General features: G+C 42.2%; 2 protein-coding genes across 3 annotated transcripts; one reads left to right on the top strand and one right to left on the bottom strand.

Moving 5' to 3' along the window:
- Positions 1–1048: 1048 nt before the first annotated feature.
- LOC6493246 (protein commissureless 1) lies at positions 1049–6594 on the top strand. The gene is made up of 2 exons (XM_001957314.4): positions 1049–1814; positions 5577–6594. The coding sequence occupies exons 1-2, from the start codon at positions 1301–1303 to the stop codon at positions 6215–6217; spliced, it is 1155 nt and encodes a 384-aa protein (XP_001957350.1). The 5' UTR covers positions 1049–1300; the 3' UTR covers positions 6218–6594.
- A 2039-nt stretch (positions 6595–8633) lies between these two features.
- LOC6506727 lies at positions 8634–12251 on the bottom strand. Of its 2 annotated transcripts, XR_006507113.1 has the most exons (7): positions 12047–12251; positions 11848–11992; positions 11653–11784; positions 11447–11602; positions 11159–11396; positions 10713–11099; positions 10505–10645 (listed from the first exon to the last, which is right to left on the bottom strand). XR_006507113.1 is itself a non-coding variant. In XM_001957315.4 (6 exons), the coding sequence occupies exons 1-6, from the start codon at positions 10821–10823 to the stop codon at positions 8684–8686; spliced, it is 1863 nt and encodes a 620-aa protein (XP_001957351.1). In that variant the 5' UTR covers positions 10824–11013; the 3' UTR covers positions 8634–8683. The 2 variants fall into 2 exon arrangements, 1 of the variants encoding a protein (XP_001957351.1); XM_001957315.4 differs by lacking the exons at positions 11159–11396; positions 11447–11602; positions 11653–11784; positions 11848–11992; positions 12047–12251 and adding exons at positions 8634–9741; positions 9797–10043; positions 10098–10253; positions 10318–10449 and having other exon boundaries at positions 10501–10645; positions 10699–11013.
- Between the last annotated feature and the right edge of the window lie 3129 nt (positions 12252–15380).

The following is a 15380-nucleotide window of genomic DNA, read 5'->3' as shown; positions in this document are numbered from 1 at the left end:
AAATGGGAAATTCGAGAGAGTGAAAGTAGAGGAGAGAGTGCGCAATGTCGGTGAGAAAATCAGGCAGCGAGAAAATTTCACTTTGAGCGAAAAGGCATTGAGAGAAAACCGGTTTTGAGTGAGTATAACCTCTAGAGAGCGGTGGTGGTGAGTGGTGGTTTGAGTGGGGGAGTCGTCAGTGGTGGTGCATTTGTTCCACTTTCTGAGCCTGAGCCTGAAACTGAGCAGGATATTTTTGGCACGTTTTTGTGCCGCCTCAGAGCCTTTTGTGCATCGAGTTTTTGCCTTTTCCCGGCTTATGGTCAACACGAGTTTAAATGAAGCGTGCTGTTGGTCGGTTGCTCTTCCTTTTCTCCTTTTTGTGGCTGCTGCAGGAAGCATTGCGGTGTCCTGCTTCTCCTGGGACTCATAATGGCCGAGATTTTGAGTTCTAGTTAGTACTAGTTCCCCCTGGCCGCTTTAACTCGGCCGAAAGCAAGAGTTATGGCCTAGCGAAGTATGTTATCACAACGAATTTCCATAAATTTGTCATGCCCCAGAAAACTTTTTCCCCAAGTCATAATTCTTTGGTGTTTTGCTGGAAACTTTAAAGCCAGGCTGCCTGGAAATACTTTCATTAATATCAGCATAGAGCCATAGAACCATAGAGACCTTAGCTGAAAGTTTTGGCTCAAAGCAATTTGCTAGAAAAACACAAAACCGGGAAAGCGCTGGAAAAACTTTAAACAACGAAATGCGTCAACAAACGTGACCGAGGCTGAAGTTTTCCCTCCTCACTGTGTTTTTCCGCCCCAAAGAATATAGTTTTTTTGGTCAAACTGGGTCAGCCCAAGTCGGAGAGCACAAATGGGGGAAAAAAATAAGGACGAGAAGCATTTAAAAACATAAAAGACATGCCAGAAATTGCATGCTTCTTTAACTAAGGACTTGTCTTGATTTCTCCGAGTGAGACTCACTCACAGACACCCACAACCAGCCGTGAGTCTCACTCGAGAGAGAAGTGAGTGCCAGTTGAGTGGTAGAGGAATTTCCCAGCGGGCAGCCGCTTCTCAGCGACTCTATGTAGGCATTCGACAGAGCCAGGGTAAAGTCATTCGACAAACAGCCGCTCCCGAGTACGGTTCGAGAGCATTACGGATCGAAAAATACAAAAATATTCGAAAATCGAGCCCATGACTTATATATAGAGGCGTAGCGTTCGATTTGTTTACGTGTCGTGACGCGAGTGCCACAGCCAGACAGTGCGAGTGCCAGACCCAAACAAAGAGTCAGATAAAAAATATTAAAACACACACACAAAATGATTAGCACTACGGATTATCCAGTGCCGCTGGAAACCACTACGCCGGGCAGTGAGGAGCTGTACGCGGAGTACATATCCGCTCCGGCCAGCAGCATGAGTCCCGCCGCGATCGCCGAGCATCTGCAGCAGAACAAGATCACCTTCGAGATACCCAGTGCCCACGATCTGCGCCACATCGACGCCCTCAACTCGTTCAACTCCCTGCTCCAGCGGATTGGCAATGTGCCTGTCGCCTACGACCCGGCACCGCCCAGTGGCTGGTCGCCGGACGGCAGCATCAGCACCGAACAGCTCTCCAAGTCGGTGGTCCTAGACCTGGCCGACCTCCGGGATCGGTCCGAGGACGGGCAAGAGACGGGCTGGTGGGGCCAGGTGTTCGGCGAGGCGGACATGCACGTGATTATCAACTATCTGTGGATCGGAGTGGTCACCTCGCTGGTGGTGCTGTCGCTGGTCTTCATCCTCTTCAGCTGCTACTTCTACCGGAAGTTCCGCACTTGGAAGAAATGCAGTAAGTTTCAGATACCAGACTCCTGGGTTTTATGTCCCTCCCCCTGACTTTAATCAAAAGGCCTCTGGCCTTATCTCCGGCCATTTATTCAGCTGGCTAAACAATATAAAATGCAGAAACAGGTCCCTCCCACAGCCACCCATCAGAGACCAGAGCTGTTATGGCCGCAAAGCCTCATAAATTTTTTGGCGCGCAGCGAAATTGTCAGCCAGCCGTTTGCATCGTTTCTGTTCTGTAATTTTAGATACACAAGTTTATTATGCCACAAAATATATGTGCCGCATATTTATAATATTAAATAGACTGCCTCCGCCTCGGGCTTTGTGCCCCTTTTATGATAGCGATAATGTACGAGTTGTGGACTAGAAGCGACCCCATCGACCCCTCTACAGAGTCAGAAACAAAAAATAACTCGAAATTGTTGCCCCAAAAAATGTGTATGAAAGGCGTGAAATTGTGCCTTGATATTCTGTTGTGGGACGAGGTGATAAAAGCAGAGTATTATTATAATAATAATGGGCAGGGGAAGTGCTCCATAAACGGGCATCGGGCCTCGGGCCTCGGACTTGGACTAAATCCAAATCAATCAAACCCATCAGAAGAACTGTTATCAAAATCCCAACTAAACCACCAGATTACCGCCAGCCACTCAACCCAAATTTCGTGTCAACATAGACCATGTAAGATATATCTTATCTGGTTAGGACCTGTTGCACCCACTGCTCCAAATCCCCGAAAAATAAATCATATGTTTAGGCCACTTTACACATAATTACGGAAGGCAGAGGCTAGCATATCCTACACAACTAACAAGGCCCCGACTCAAGTGTCAAACTTTTTGCAGACCAATTTGGCCAAATGATTTATTTAGGCCAAAGCCAAGGCAAGCAAACTTTCCTCATGGTCCTCTCTGGTCTGGTTGCCACTGGTCCAGGTTCTCGTTCTGGTTCTTGGGCCAAAGGGCCGTGGCATTAAAGCCTGGCCAACTCAACTGTCAAACTGTCAATTTTGTGCTAACGAGCCTTAAAAACTTTTCCCTGCGATTACGACACGCGACCAGGGATAGGGCCCAGGGCCTGGAAGGGCGGTATGGGCGTGGGCTATACCTAAAATATCAATTTGAGCGATATGTGTTGCTCGCTTTCGGGCGTCCAATGCGTCTAATTAGTTTCGTTAGTGTCGTGTTTCTCCTTTTTTTTCTCCTAGGCTCTGGCCTAGTTAGATAGCAAGTGGTCCGTCGCCCAGGATACGCAGGATACACATACGTACGTGTGTCATTTATAATTAAGCAACTCGGCCTAAGTTTGCCTTGCTTTGTGCGTTTAATGCCAGCTACGTGGTGTTTACCTTATAAATACTTGACGAGGCCCACGGAGAGATACAGGAGAGTGTCCTGGCAAGGAGAGTGTCTGCCCCAGTTGGCCCTGGCTTACACTTTATTTATTAAACTGTCACACACAGTGATACAAAGTTTTTGGCTCTAGCTTTGGCTCCAGCTCCAGCTTGTTATCAATTAGTGCTGCGTTGAACTGAATTTATTAACTTGCCACAAGGAGTCTGGCCCCTGCTTATCATGTTGCACAGGTCCTGCATAATTCAGTTGCCCAAAAATGTAATTAAGCGTAGCAGAAAAAGTTCCTCTTGGCCAGAAACCCTTTCAATTTTTAATGGCCCACAAAAACTAACAGCTAGTAACTGCTTTTTTCCACAGTTTTTCTTCCTTTTAGGAAACTATATCCTGTTTGTTTTTCTTTTCTTTTTGGCAAACTCAAATGGTGTGTTGTAATTAACCAAATTGTTTTGTAGTCTTGGCCATCTTGCATAATAGAGCTGACAAGCAAAAGTTTTAATGGAAGTGCTGTGATAGGTTTTTCCAAAAAAAAATCACAAAAAGGATATCTTTTGTGCCAAATTGAAAAAAGGAAAATCAATACCCGGCTTAATAACACTTGAGAGCAGCTTAAGTGCAATGATAATAATTTTTAAATAAAAACTCAGGCACATGCAGTTCTCGGGCACCATTTAAAAAAATTAACAGACATTTATGGCAACACGGAAATAAAGCAGCATGCAACTGAACAGATGAACAGTTGAATGTTTTCCATTTTGCCAGTTTTCATTTGAGAGAGGGCTGATGCCGGCTTATTGCGATGAATTTAAATTGTTGCATATATTTGGGCGCATTGGCATCAGAGCGAAAAATGAGAGGGAGACTGGGGGGAAAGCAAAGTGCCAACGCAGGCGAAAAACAAAAGGAGTCACGTTGGATAGTGCTAGTCCTTTTTTCCCAATATTTTACACCGTAAAAAATTTTATATAAGTTTAAGAGTATCCCCCTTGTTTGCTGTGCATCCCTTGTCTTCTTTTGTGGCCATTCGCCATGCTTGAAAGGACACCAAAGGGCTGAGAGTGAGAGCCTAGATGGCCAAAAAAGGGATACGCTGCAGTTTGTTCAACACTTGCATAAAATATGAAGCCTGCAGGATGTGTGTGCGAGTCCTGGGCGCCGTCTGTCCATCAAACAGAGAGGCAGCCAGAAAAAAATGGGAAACAAAAGTCAAAAAGTAAAAAAAAAAGAAGCGCAGGTTCTCATATGCATGGTATCCTGGCCAAAAAAAGGATATATATATGCATGTATATGTGCTACAGTTATAACAATAAATCAACAACTGCTGACTGCTTCTGCTGCTGCTGCTCCTGATGCTGATGCTGCTGCGTTTTAATATTGTAATGCGCAAATTTTTCAACAGGCTTAACCCCCACACCGCAAGCTCCGACCACCACCTTTCCTTCCTGCGATTCGCTCCTTAATTGAAAAACATTTCGGACCAACATGGCCAACAAAAAAAAAAACAGAAAACAGAAGAAAATTCATGAAAAATACAGAGCATTTTGAATACGATGAACGAACAATTAAAAAATTGTCGAGTTTTTCAAGACCCGGGCATTGAAATCCGGACGTAAAAAAGCGTTGAGGACGATCCCCTATTTATTTATTGAATATGCAGTTTAAATTGCATTTAATAAACGTGAATACCTGTTTTCCAACATGGCTTTCATTTGAGGCACAAATTATATTTGACGAGAATTACGGCTCTATAAATTTTTAATCAAAAGTGTAACTCAAAGAGCGGCCATTTCGAGACTAAATTAAATTTATTCCCAAACGTGTTTGTGTGGGCGATGATGTTTCCAATCTTAATTCGAGTTTCCTTAATTTGAAAACAAAAGACGACGCATGTGGCAGGGCAGCAGGTGCAGCAGCAGCAGAAGCAGCATTATAAAAATTAAATGCTTTCTGTTGCATACTTTCCGGCCATAGCATGTGCATGTATTTTATTTCCTTTCATTTTGCCACGCGCGCACTTCCGGCATATTATTGCTATGCCTAGCTGTTGTTATTGTTGTTGTTTTCGGAGGACGTCAGTCAGTATCCTGTGAAGGAACTTTGCCTGTCGTGGCATCCTTGCCGGCATTTCCGGTCACTACGAAACTTTCCGCCTCCCTTGTGTGCTTTTTTGTCGAAGTTCTTTGTTGAAAAAAAGTTGAAGCGTTTGCGCCTTTACGCTAAATTGAATTTAATGTCCTGTCCACTGTCCTGGACTCTGGCGAATGTCCTTTGACAGGGGCAAACAATGTAATGATGCCTGATTGGGGAGAACTCTATCTGCTACACTGAGGGAAATACTATGTCTATGCAACAAACAAACAATAAACTTTCAAACAAACTCAACTAACTCTGTTCTCCTTTTTGTTTTCCAGACAAGGACATACGTGCCCAGATCCATGCCGCCAGCGATTCTAGTTATTCCACGCACCTGGTCAACTGCGACGCCAGCCGACTGCTCCTCCACCAGCAGCAGCAGATCCAGCAACAGCATCAGCGGAACAATGAGGCCGCCTTCTATCAAATTGAATCGCCGCCATGCTACACGATTGCCACCGGGCTGCCCAGCTACGACGAGGCACTGCATCATCAGCCCCGTCACTTTGCCTACGGCATGAAGTTTGTGTATCCTACCCTGGCAGCTGTGCATCATCATCATCACCATCCGTTTCCTCGGCCCGCGGCTGCTGCCTGCGTAACCAATTGGGAAAAGGACGAAATGCACCAGCAGCAGCAGATCCAACAGCAGCGCCATCAGGAACTGAATAAGCTGCAAAAGTGCAAACTGTCAGCACCAGAAGAGGATAAAGGCCCATCCTGCGACTTGGCCGCAGCAACGCCTGCCATTTGCATTAACATGCCAAATGGGCGGGGGGATGAAGTGGATGAGGATGTGGGTGCGGATGCGGAGGAGAATGTGGCAACAAGGATGGCACCACCACCCACACAAAGTTTGCAGCCAGCGGCTGCTGCTGACGATGATTGCGCCTCATTGGTCGTTGTTGTTGCCGCGTGATTGCCCAGCCACTAAGTTGGATCCGGAGGACGGGGTCAAGAGTTCAGGGGTAGGGAGTAGGGAGTAGGGAGGGAGGTAGCAGCCCAATTGCTTAGTCACTTGTAAATAGTTGCATCGTCTGCTGCTAATGTTGTTCACCCACGTAGAGACTTATAGCCTAATAACATAAATCCCAGCCAACCCGCGCCCTTTGCCCTTTCACCCTTTAACCAAAATTTAGTTTCTGTTTTTAGTTATCTGTTATGTATTATTGTATTACGCAAGACTGAGTATTATTTATTCTTATAGTATACCATGTATCTATCGATTAAGTCCTAATGTTTAAGCTCGATAATGAAGGAGTCAAAATATACACAAAAAAACAAATGCAAACTAAATTGAAAACCCTCTTCTTTTTATTTAATCCCACAACCACTCCTTGGTTTCCTATTTAAAATGATGACCTTGTTGGTGCTGTGCAGGGAACGAGTCCTAATCCTGGCCAGAACAAATATCAGAAAGCATTTGGGGTTTGCCGATTCGACCATGGTTTTGTTTCGAAATTATGTACGTGACTTGGATGCGGCTGGTCGAGATTAGGTCAGCAGAAATGCATTGCATCTGGTGGCTGTGAGCCCGAGGAACGTGCTGAAAGTATGTTTCGACGATCCCTTACAAGTGCTACTTGGCCATTTGGCGAAAACAGAATTAAATGCAAGAGTTTTGAGTGGGACGGCCCATACACTGCACCAATTAAGTACCCACTTTTTGATTTCCGCTTAACTAAATGCAAAAAAAACGACAGTTTCTTAATGTTGCAGTTACTACAATTAAATAGAAACATTAACTAGAGTTAAAGCCAAACTACATGCAAAACCAAAATAAATATTGTCTACTATGGGACGAAAAAAAGACAAAACCAACTAAATATGCAAAAAATATACAGAAAAAACTATACATAAAAAAGAAAATTTTATTATTGGCAAGTCTGGGATTTGGAACTTTCAGGCGTTGAACTCAATTGGGAACAAAAGACCAGGCAGCACTAAAAACTTCAAAACACGAGTTAAAGTTTCAGGCGAGACATAAATAATTTCATGTCAGATTTGACACTTTTGTTGAAGCTTCTGCGTCTTTAATGCTGCAATTTGTATTCAAATGTACGATTTGTTGATGACTACGAGTGTCGGACAGGCGGACAAGCGGACAAACGGACAGAGGAACAGAGGGACAAACGGACAAGCGGACAGTGGCGGACGGATACGGACGGAGGCACTGGCATGGCACATCAAACATTCCATAACGCAGTGTGGAGATGGAGATGGAGGAGCTGCAAACACCAAACAGGGCCATAAATTATATTATCGTGCATCGTGTATCTGGTTCAGGTCGCAGTCATGAGTGACTGTAGCTCAAAACTGGGCAAGGGGACTGGGACTGGGACTGGCACTGGGATTGGGACTGGGTCTGGCGAGGAGTGTGTCAGGGGGAAATGGGAATGGGAATGCCAACGGGATTGGGATTGGTATTGGGATCGGGTCTGGCTCTGGGTTTCTGGATTTAGAGAGACTCCCGGGGGGACTCGGGACTCTGGACTGGCACTGACATCAACACCAGCAGCTATGCCAGAACTTGTGGGTCTCTGCTGTGTGTCGTGGTCGTGCTTTGCGTTCTTTCCATGATTTGCCGAAATGCCCAAAAACGAACCATGCCAATACAAAAAGAGCAAAGCTTCAAAAAAGGGGTTTGTAGAATTTTAAATGCTCTAACTGAAGATCTTACCCCTAGAACTTATATAATATTTATGAGAAAATATATGTTATACTCTATAACTGATAAGTAATAAGTTATAATTTGCTAGATACCCCATACTTTCTTACAAAAATCTTTAAAAATGAAAAAATCGAAAAGACCCCTTGAAATTGTAAAATATAATTGCCAGAAGCACTTAGGTAATGGCTTCAACCTCCTGAAAATTGGGACAGTGTATGTCAGCTTCATCAGAGACACCGGCAAAGGTAAAGGCAAAGGTAGGCACTCCGACCTGGCCAAGAGATAAGCGATATGCGGTCGGCATTTGTACGGAATATGTGGTACTACTGTACGGACGTTTTTATGGTGACTGCACGTGTGTTGGCCGTAATTTGTTAAACGGTTTTTCTGATTTTTTCTTCGTTGTTTGCCGACATTGCCGACGAGTTCATTGAACAGGTTGTTTTGGGCTTTTTCATTTTTTTTGTTGTGGTTGTTTGGGCCATGGTTTTTGGTTGACTTTTGTTTGCTCCATTTGGTGGGCGGGTCATAAATCTCGGAGACATTAATTTGTTTGTCACCTGTCGCAAATGCGGTGGAATAAGATGGGTTGCCCTCTTTAATGAGTGCAATTAAATGCCTAATGGCGATGATGACAAAGCGCAATGAGGAGAGGCTTATCGGATTAAATTTATGGCGGAAAATAATTCATATATTATCACGGTCTTTAAAAGTCTATTTCAACATATTCGAGCTGACGTTCAGTACAAGTTTTTCATAGTCTGGCAGTCCGGTAGGATAATGGTATGTTGTGAGAGGCTCACGATTCTGAAAGATGTCTTGATTATCTCCGTCTTCTTGCAGCTCCAAGCCAGGAAAGTCAGTTGACCAATCTTCAGAAGGCTTCCTCGAAGAGACTTTACCTTCTAGAGCTATTTCGTTAGGATCTATGATTTCCACATCGCCCATTGGTACATTTGCATCTGGATTGATGAGGGAGTTTCTGGTGATGTTTTTCATAAGACTTTCACTTAGTCCTTCGCTTGGTGGATAACCATTTTCTATATTTCCTTGTTCATAGTAATAGCTATTAGGACTTCTTTCTATTTCTTTCTGTAGACCTGTTCTTAATGGAAGACTTGTTACATTTGCAGCTTTCACAATTTCCCTATCAAAAGGATTGTAGGAATCAGACTGACTAGGTCCTTCAGCAGGTGGAAGAGTTTCAAGCTTATCCGACTCGTAAGGTCTTTCAGGCTCTCTTGGTTTAATTTCACTGTTAAAAGAATCGCTCGAGTCCGATTGACTTGGTCCTTCAAGGGTATAAGTATAGCGCTCATTTTTATGTTTCTTATTCTGTGGATATTTAGTTATTGGATTGTCATTTTGTGACATTCTTTCGCGAGCATAGCCTTGGGTGAAGAAGGGATTTATTGTGGTGCCTCCTTTAGGTCGAAAACCTGAGAACCAACGACCAACATCTTTTTCTGGGGGTTTCGGATCGGGTTTTTGGGCAATCGTTGGTCGAGCACTAGAGGGCTTTCGTCTTGGATAGTCGTCGAAGGGCACACCCGTTGCATATGTACCAGGAGTCATGTCCTCGGGATCCCATCGACCGCCATTGTCATTTCCGGAACCCCATCGGTGATCAGGATTCTCGTTATTATGTCGTCCTGGATGTTTTTTTCGCTTGTCCACCGACCAAAATTTGTGAACGGTCTTCGGCTTATGTGTCGGTGGTGGTGAACCCGGCGCTTGCTCGTCCCATCTTTCTTCATAGCCATCGGTAGGCTCTGAAGAAAAATCATAGTAATTATAAAACGGAATGCCTTTATCTCCCTCTCTTACCCAAAGTCCAGTCGGTGATATAAACATCTAAATATTTTCGTGATGCATTGGTGGCATTCGGAGACGGAGAAGACGTGGCTAGCCAGGAATCTGGAGTGACGAGCCTGTAATTGATTTGCCAGAAAAATGTCAGCCAGTAGATGATGAGGAAGTCGTGGAATAGAATCAACGATGCCAGAAGGAAGTCATTGAGTCGCATTTCTGCGAACCGATTTCCATGGATGGTTTGGGCATGATACATTACAAACTAAAAATTAAACAAAGTAACATTTAAATTATACGTATTTTTAGAGTTACCCACCAGCAAAATAGTTATAGATATTGCCAGCTCCACGACTACATAAGCAAATGGTATGGTGGCCGCCATAGTTAGATGGACAATCAGGGTGAAGCTGGCTATTATCAGAAAAACGAAGGACAATATAAATAGGACTGCAATGTCCAGAGTGAGGTCCATCTATAAGGAGTTTAATGCGGATATTAAAAAACAAAAAATTCAAAGTTTGAATATTTTTCGTTACAGTTCTAGGCAGAAAAACTCCTATTATCGCAAAAATGATTATCAGGAATATACACAGTGCGAGAAAGGCCAAACTATCCGCCCACCAAGTAATCACGACCAGAGCGAATGTGGAAACAATCTGAAGCTCTACCTGAAGGCGGGATAATATTTTACATTTTCCCTCAAAACTTTTCGTACTTACAATTATAAAGGCGAGGATAAAATTAAGCCCTGCGATGAAGCGCACCTTCTCGACAAATATGAACAGTATCAGAAATAATACTGCCACTGCAAAGGTCACAAAGCTGATGTAAAAATATTGGTTGAATATTTCCCGAGTATCGTTCCTTAAAATATGAAATTATACATAAAAGATGGATTAATTTTTGGGAAAGCTTACAATATTGAGATTACCATCCATTGGACTAGGGCCAAAATAATCCAAATTGCGAATACTCCATAACTCTTCAAGGAAAAATTCTTTCGCGCCTTTCGATAAGAACGCAGATCGTAGGAGGAATACATCGTAACCCATGAATGTGTGTCGTGTCGAGTGTTGAAATGCGGGTCCTAGAACTGAAAATTTTCCTGGTGCCACTAACAGCTATGAAGACATCTTCCAAAAACGTCCAGTCAGGCCAAAATATAGACATCTTGACAAAAGGCTCGGGTCGAACTTGATTCACACAAAAGCCAGATGATTATTTTTGTAAGGCACACTTTGTTATTTTCCCAATATATCAATATCAATTGGCACATTCTCGTAAGTCCAGCTATCTGAATCGTCTTGTGGGTCAATTTCTGCAATGGGATTTAGAATTAAAGAAACATTTTTTAAACGCAACAAATTATTGCTTTACCATCTTCATCATCTAAGTCAGGATGTTGGGTGTGTTTTGTCAACATCACGGTACTACTTGTCGAAAACCAGAAGAAGTCATTGGGTGTGAAGTACGCATAGCGGATTTGCCAAAAAAAGGTCATCACATAGATGGCCAGAAACTCGTGATAGATCAGAAGAGCGGACAGGAGATATTCCCGAAGATTCATCTGAACCAGACGATCGCCCTTTATAGTTTGGGCGTGCAACATGATAAACTGCAATCTAAAATCAATAAAAAGGACTGGGAATTATCGGGAAAACATACCGATAGCATCACCAAACTCAATAATAGCTCAAATGTGCAGAAATTATATGCAATTAACTCTTCTATTTGAACAGAGTGCATCAGAAAATAAACTGACGCGGCGGCAAGGAGGAAGCTCAGCAGAAAGTGTGGACCCATGTTCTCAGTCATATCCATCTGAAATATAGTTTTTAATAATTTGTATGTAAGGTATAACATTCACCAACCGTATAGGACAGGTGGCAACCAATTATCATGGATATTATCATTGCGGCGATGCACAATCCAAAAAATATTAAAATATCTGGAATCCAAGACCTTGCTACAAGCACAAAAAACGAAACTACATGTAGTTCCATCTAGTATATATTATAGAAAAATTACTATAACTAATATGTAAATTTTTTTTTAAATGAACTTACTATCAGATAGGTAACTGCCCACTTGGCAAACCTATGATGGCGCACTCTCTGGGCGAATAAAAAAATAACGAACAGAAGTAGTGCTACGCCGAAGCAGGCTATACAGGAAAATATCTGTTCTCGAAAGAAGCCTCGAAAGGTTTCTCTAAGACGATGACAATTAATTAAAAACTATGAAACTAACAAAGCCAAAACCTACACGACAGCTATTAAAATCCATTGGATAATGGCTAATAGCATAAAGGCAGCCAGGTTGATATAACATTTGCGGGAGAATCTCTTGCGTATTCGCCTATGACCCTCCATGAGCTTCTAATACTGAGGATTTAATGGAACAAAAAAAGAAGAAAAAGAAATACATAAAAAATTTTGAACATATAACATTTAATTTTGATGTATTTGTGAAGGGTCACTCAGATGCCATTTGAATCAAGCTTAGCCTCTGATGGCTTAGAATATTTAATACCCATATCGTTGCTGCAGCTTGCACTATCATTGTGTCAACTTTTCTTGCCCCGCTGGATCCATTCGCACACAGCTGCGACCTGTCGTCGACGGTACAAATACTGCAGCTACAGTAAACACACCCAGGGAGAGACTGACGGATGGGGACTGAGTGAGTCTGAGGCAGCCAAGCAGCTAACGCGTAAAATCAACAAAAATTAACAGGAAGCAAACAAGGCGAACACGAAGCCAAGGTTGAGAAATTTTGTGCCCTGCTCTTCTCTGCTCAATGCAGCAAACAAATTTGCACTTGTTGGCTTAACTTTGTTTTTGTAGTTTTTTCATTGCAGAGGGGAGAAATAGCGCAGAATAATATGGCAAAGCAACTGTCAACGGCAAGTGTTAAAAATGCCAAATAAATAATGTTAGAGCAGCTAGAGCCAGAGCCACAATGGCAAACAGACTCACTAATGAGCTGACTGCACTGTAAGTCAACTTTTTTGAGATGGCAGAGTCGTGTGCGTCAGTCACCCATTAAATACACCAAAAAAAAAAAACATAAAAAAGTGATACAATTTGCATACTAAACTCAGCAGCCGCAAGCTGACGTACACCGGCACACGGTGCGTATGAGCAACGAAGCAGTGAGGAATAAAAATCATTTAGCGACACATTTGGCATATCAAAACAGCCTTAATGGCGTGTGGCATTCACAATCAGAGCCGCGGATGAGCCGAACGTTTATGAACTGCCAAAATGTGTGAATGTGGCTGGGTTTGAGGATCTCAACTGGTAGAAACTGGGAAACCGGCAACTGCCTGACTGGCTGACTAGCATGCAAAATTAATTACGAGCAAAAATTTATTTACGACGTCGCCACACAGGCTTCTCTTCTTTGCTCTGCGGCACCCATAAAAGTTTTACGTTCTAGTCGAATTTAGGTGCCCGAAAACAGAAAACAGAACGAACAGCAGCCAGAAACCTGAAACAAGACTGCAGCTTAGATACATTCTCCTTTTGCCATAAAATCCAGGCGAAGAGGAACGCGCCGCACCACGCCGATGACATTTCACCAGCTGCATTGCAGTGGATGTGGGGACACGGATGCGAATGTGGATGTGGATGTGGCTGTGGCTCTGGATATGAACGTGAACGTGGATGTGTCGCCACTGCGGTGGTTCCTGCTGCAGCTACTGTGGATTTTACGAGCTTTTACATCACCGGCGAAAAGGTGGCCGGCTAGAGGACAGGGTTTGAGGCAAATCACACCACTTAAGTGCGCGTAATGAAATTTTAAGCAGCATTCGGTTCTGTTTATGATTTCAGCTGTAAAATGAATGCATTTGGCGAAGCCTCTAATTCAATTTCATTTCGTTAGTGCGACTGGGCTTAAAGGATTGCCACAGGGTTGCAGCCACTCGTTGACAGTTCCATGCCAAATGAAAATGTAATGGCTAAACAATTTTCAGTCGAAATTAATTATCGTCCTGCTCTGAATTTTGTAAATGTATTTTAAAAGTAACTTTGTATGAGGTACTACAAGAGCTTTAAAAAACAACCATTATTCAAAACTATTATAGAGCTACATTTCGTTAAAAAGAAATAACAACAATAGTGCGTATTGTACGTATACGTAATATTTGGTTAAAACAAATTTGTATAACTCGGCTAATAATTAGCAGATTAATACATTTTATACCTTCCCGGAAAAAGACATTTTTTGAAATTTCGAATACCAATTTTTTTAATGTTGGTTTTAGACATCACTTTTTTTTCCAATATGGTATATGGCCCAAATTTTGTTTGTTTGAATGGATTCCTGCTTAATAAATTGAATACGGTTTTACAATCAGCTGCAAATTAGTTTCGATAATCATTAAAAAATGAGTGAAAAGCTTATATTATGACCAAAAAAATAATATGAAATAACATGTAATAATTTCTAAGTTTTCTTTGCGGAAAAATGTGGATAACTCAACTAATAATTTGAGGATTCATAAATATGATATCTTACTGATTTCAGGACTCTGTGTAGCATCATTTTCAATCAAAACTTGGCAACACAAATTTGGACCCATTTTTCGAAATTTTTTAAAGGGGTACCATCATGATTTTGGCCAAAAAATGGTCTACATTTTTTTTGTTTCATTCTTCCAATATTTTTACGCAGATGGAAGGGGAAAAGTTCTCTGGTTCATAAATGATAATCCGTTTTGCGATCGGATTCAAAATAGTCAAGATATTCGCTAAAAACTAAATGAAAAGTTTAGATTTTGGGAAAGTAAAAAAATATTAGTAATTTTCAATTTTCCTGGTGGGAAAATCTGCATAACTTGGCCAATACTTGGAAGATTCATAAATGTTATACCTTCCCGAACTTAGAACTCCGAGTAGCATCATTCCACATCAAAACCTGGCAACAACAATTTGGACCCATTTTTCCAAATTTTTTAAAGGGGTACCATCATGATTTTGGCCAAAAAATGGTCCACATTTTTTTCGTTTCATTTTTCCGATATTTTTATGCAGATCGAAGGGGAAAAGTTCTCCGATTCACAAATGGTATTCCGTTTACTGATCGGTTGAGAAATAGTTAATATATACAAAAAGAAGTGATTGAAAAGTTAAGATTTTGGCCAAGTTAAAAAGTATCTGAAACGTTAGACCAATTTTTGTATTTTCGTAATGGAATAATGTGCATAACTTGACTAATAATCGGCAGATCCAAAAATGTTATACCTTCCCGAACTTAGAACTTCGAGTAGCATCTTTCCGTTCAATCGTTTTAGTTTTAATCAAAGTGGGTTGCATTTAGATTATTTTGAACTGAAATTCGAACCTCTCACGGACTGATACAGCAGAAATTTGGTCTAACTTAGGTCAGGGTCCGGATTATAGCGCGATAAGCTGCCTCTTTCGCCCCGAGATGTCAAACAAAAAACATTCGGGCTAACTTGGTGTTTGATTAAGCCAAATGCAAATAGCTGGCAGACGCTCATTAGCAGCAGCACACGCCGGGTAAGGAGATAAGGACCACACCGGGTTCTGAGATACATGTGTAGGTTCCTCATAGACCGGAATTCAGCATC

This window comes from Drosophila ananassae, chromosome 2R (assembly GCF_017639315.1).
Source record: "Drosophila ananassae strain 14024-0371.13 chromosome 2R, ASM1763931v2, whole genome shotgun sequence".
In the NCBI taxonomy this organism is placed as follows: domain Eukaryota; kingdom Metazoa; phylum Arthropoda; class Insecta; order Diptera; family Drosophilidae; genus Drosophila; species Drosophila ananassae.
Note: the sequence above shows the minus strand (reverse complement) of the source record. Positions and strands in the feature narration are given on the sequence as shown.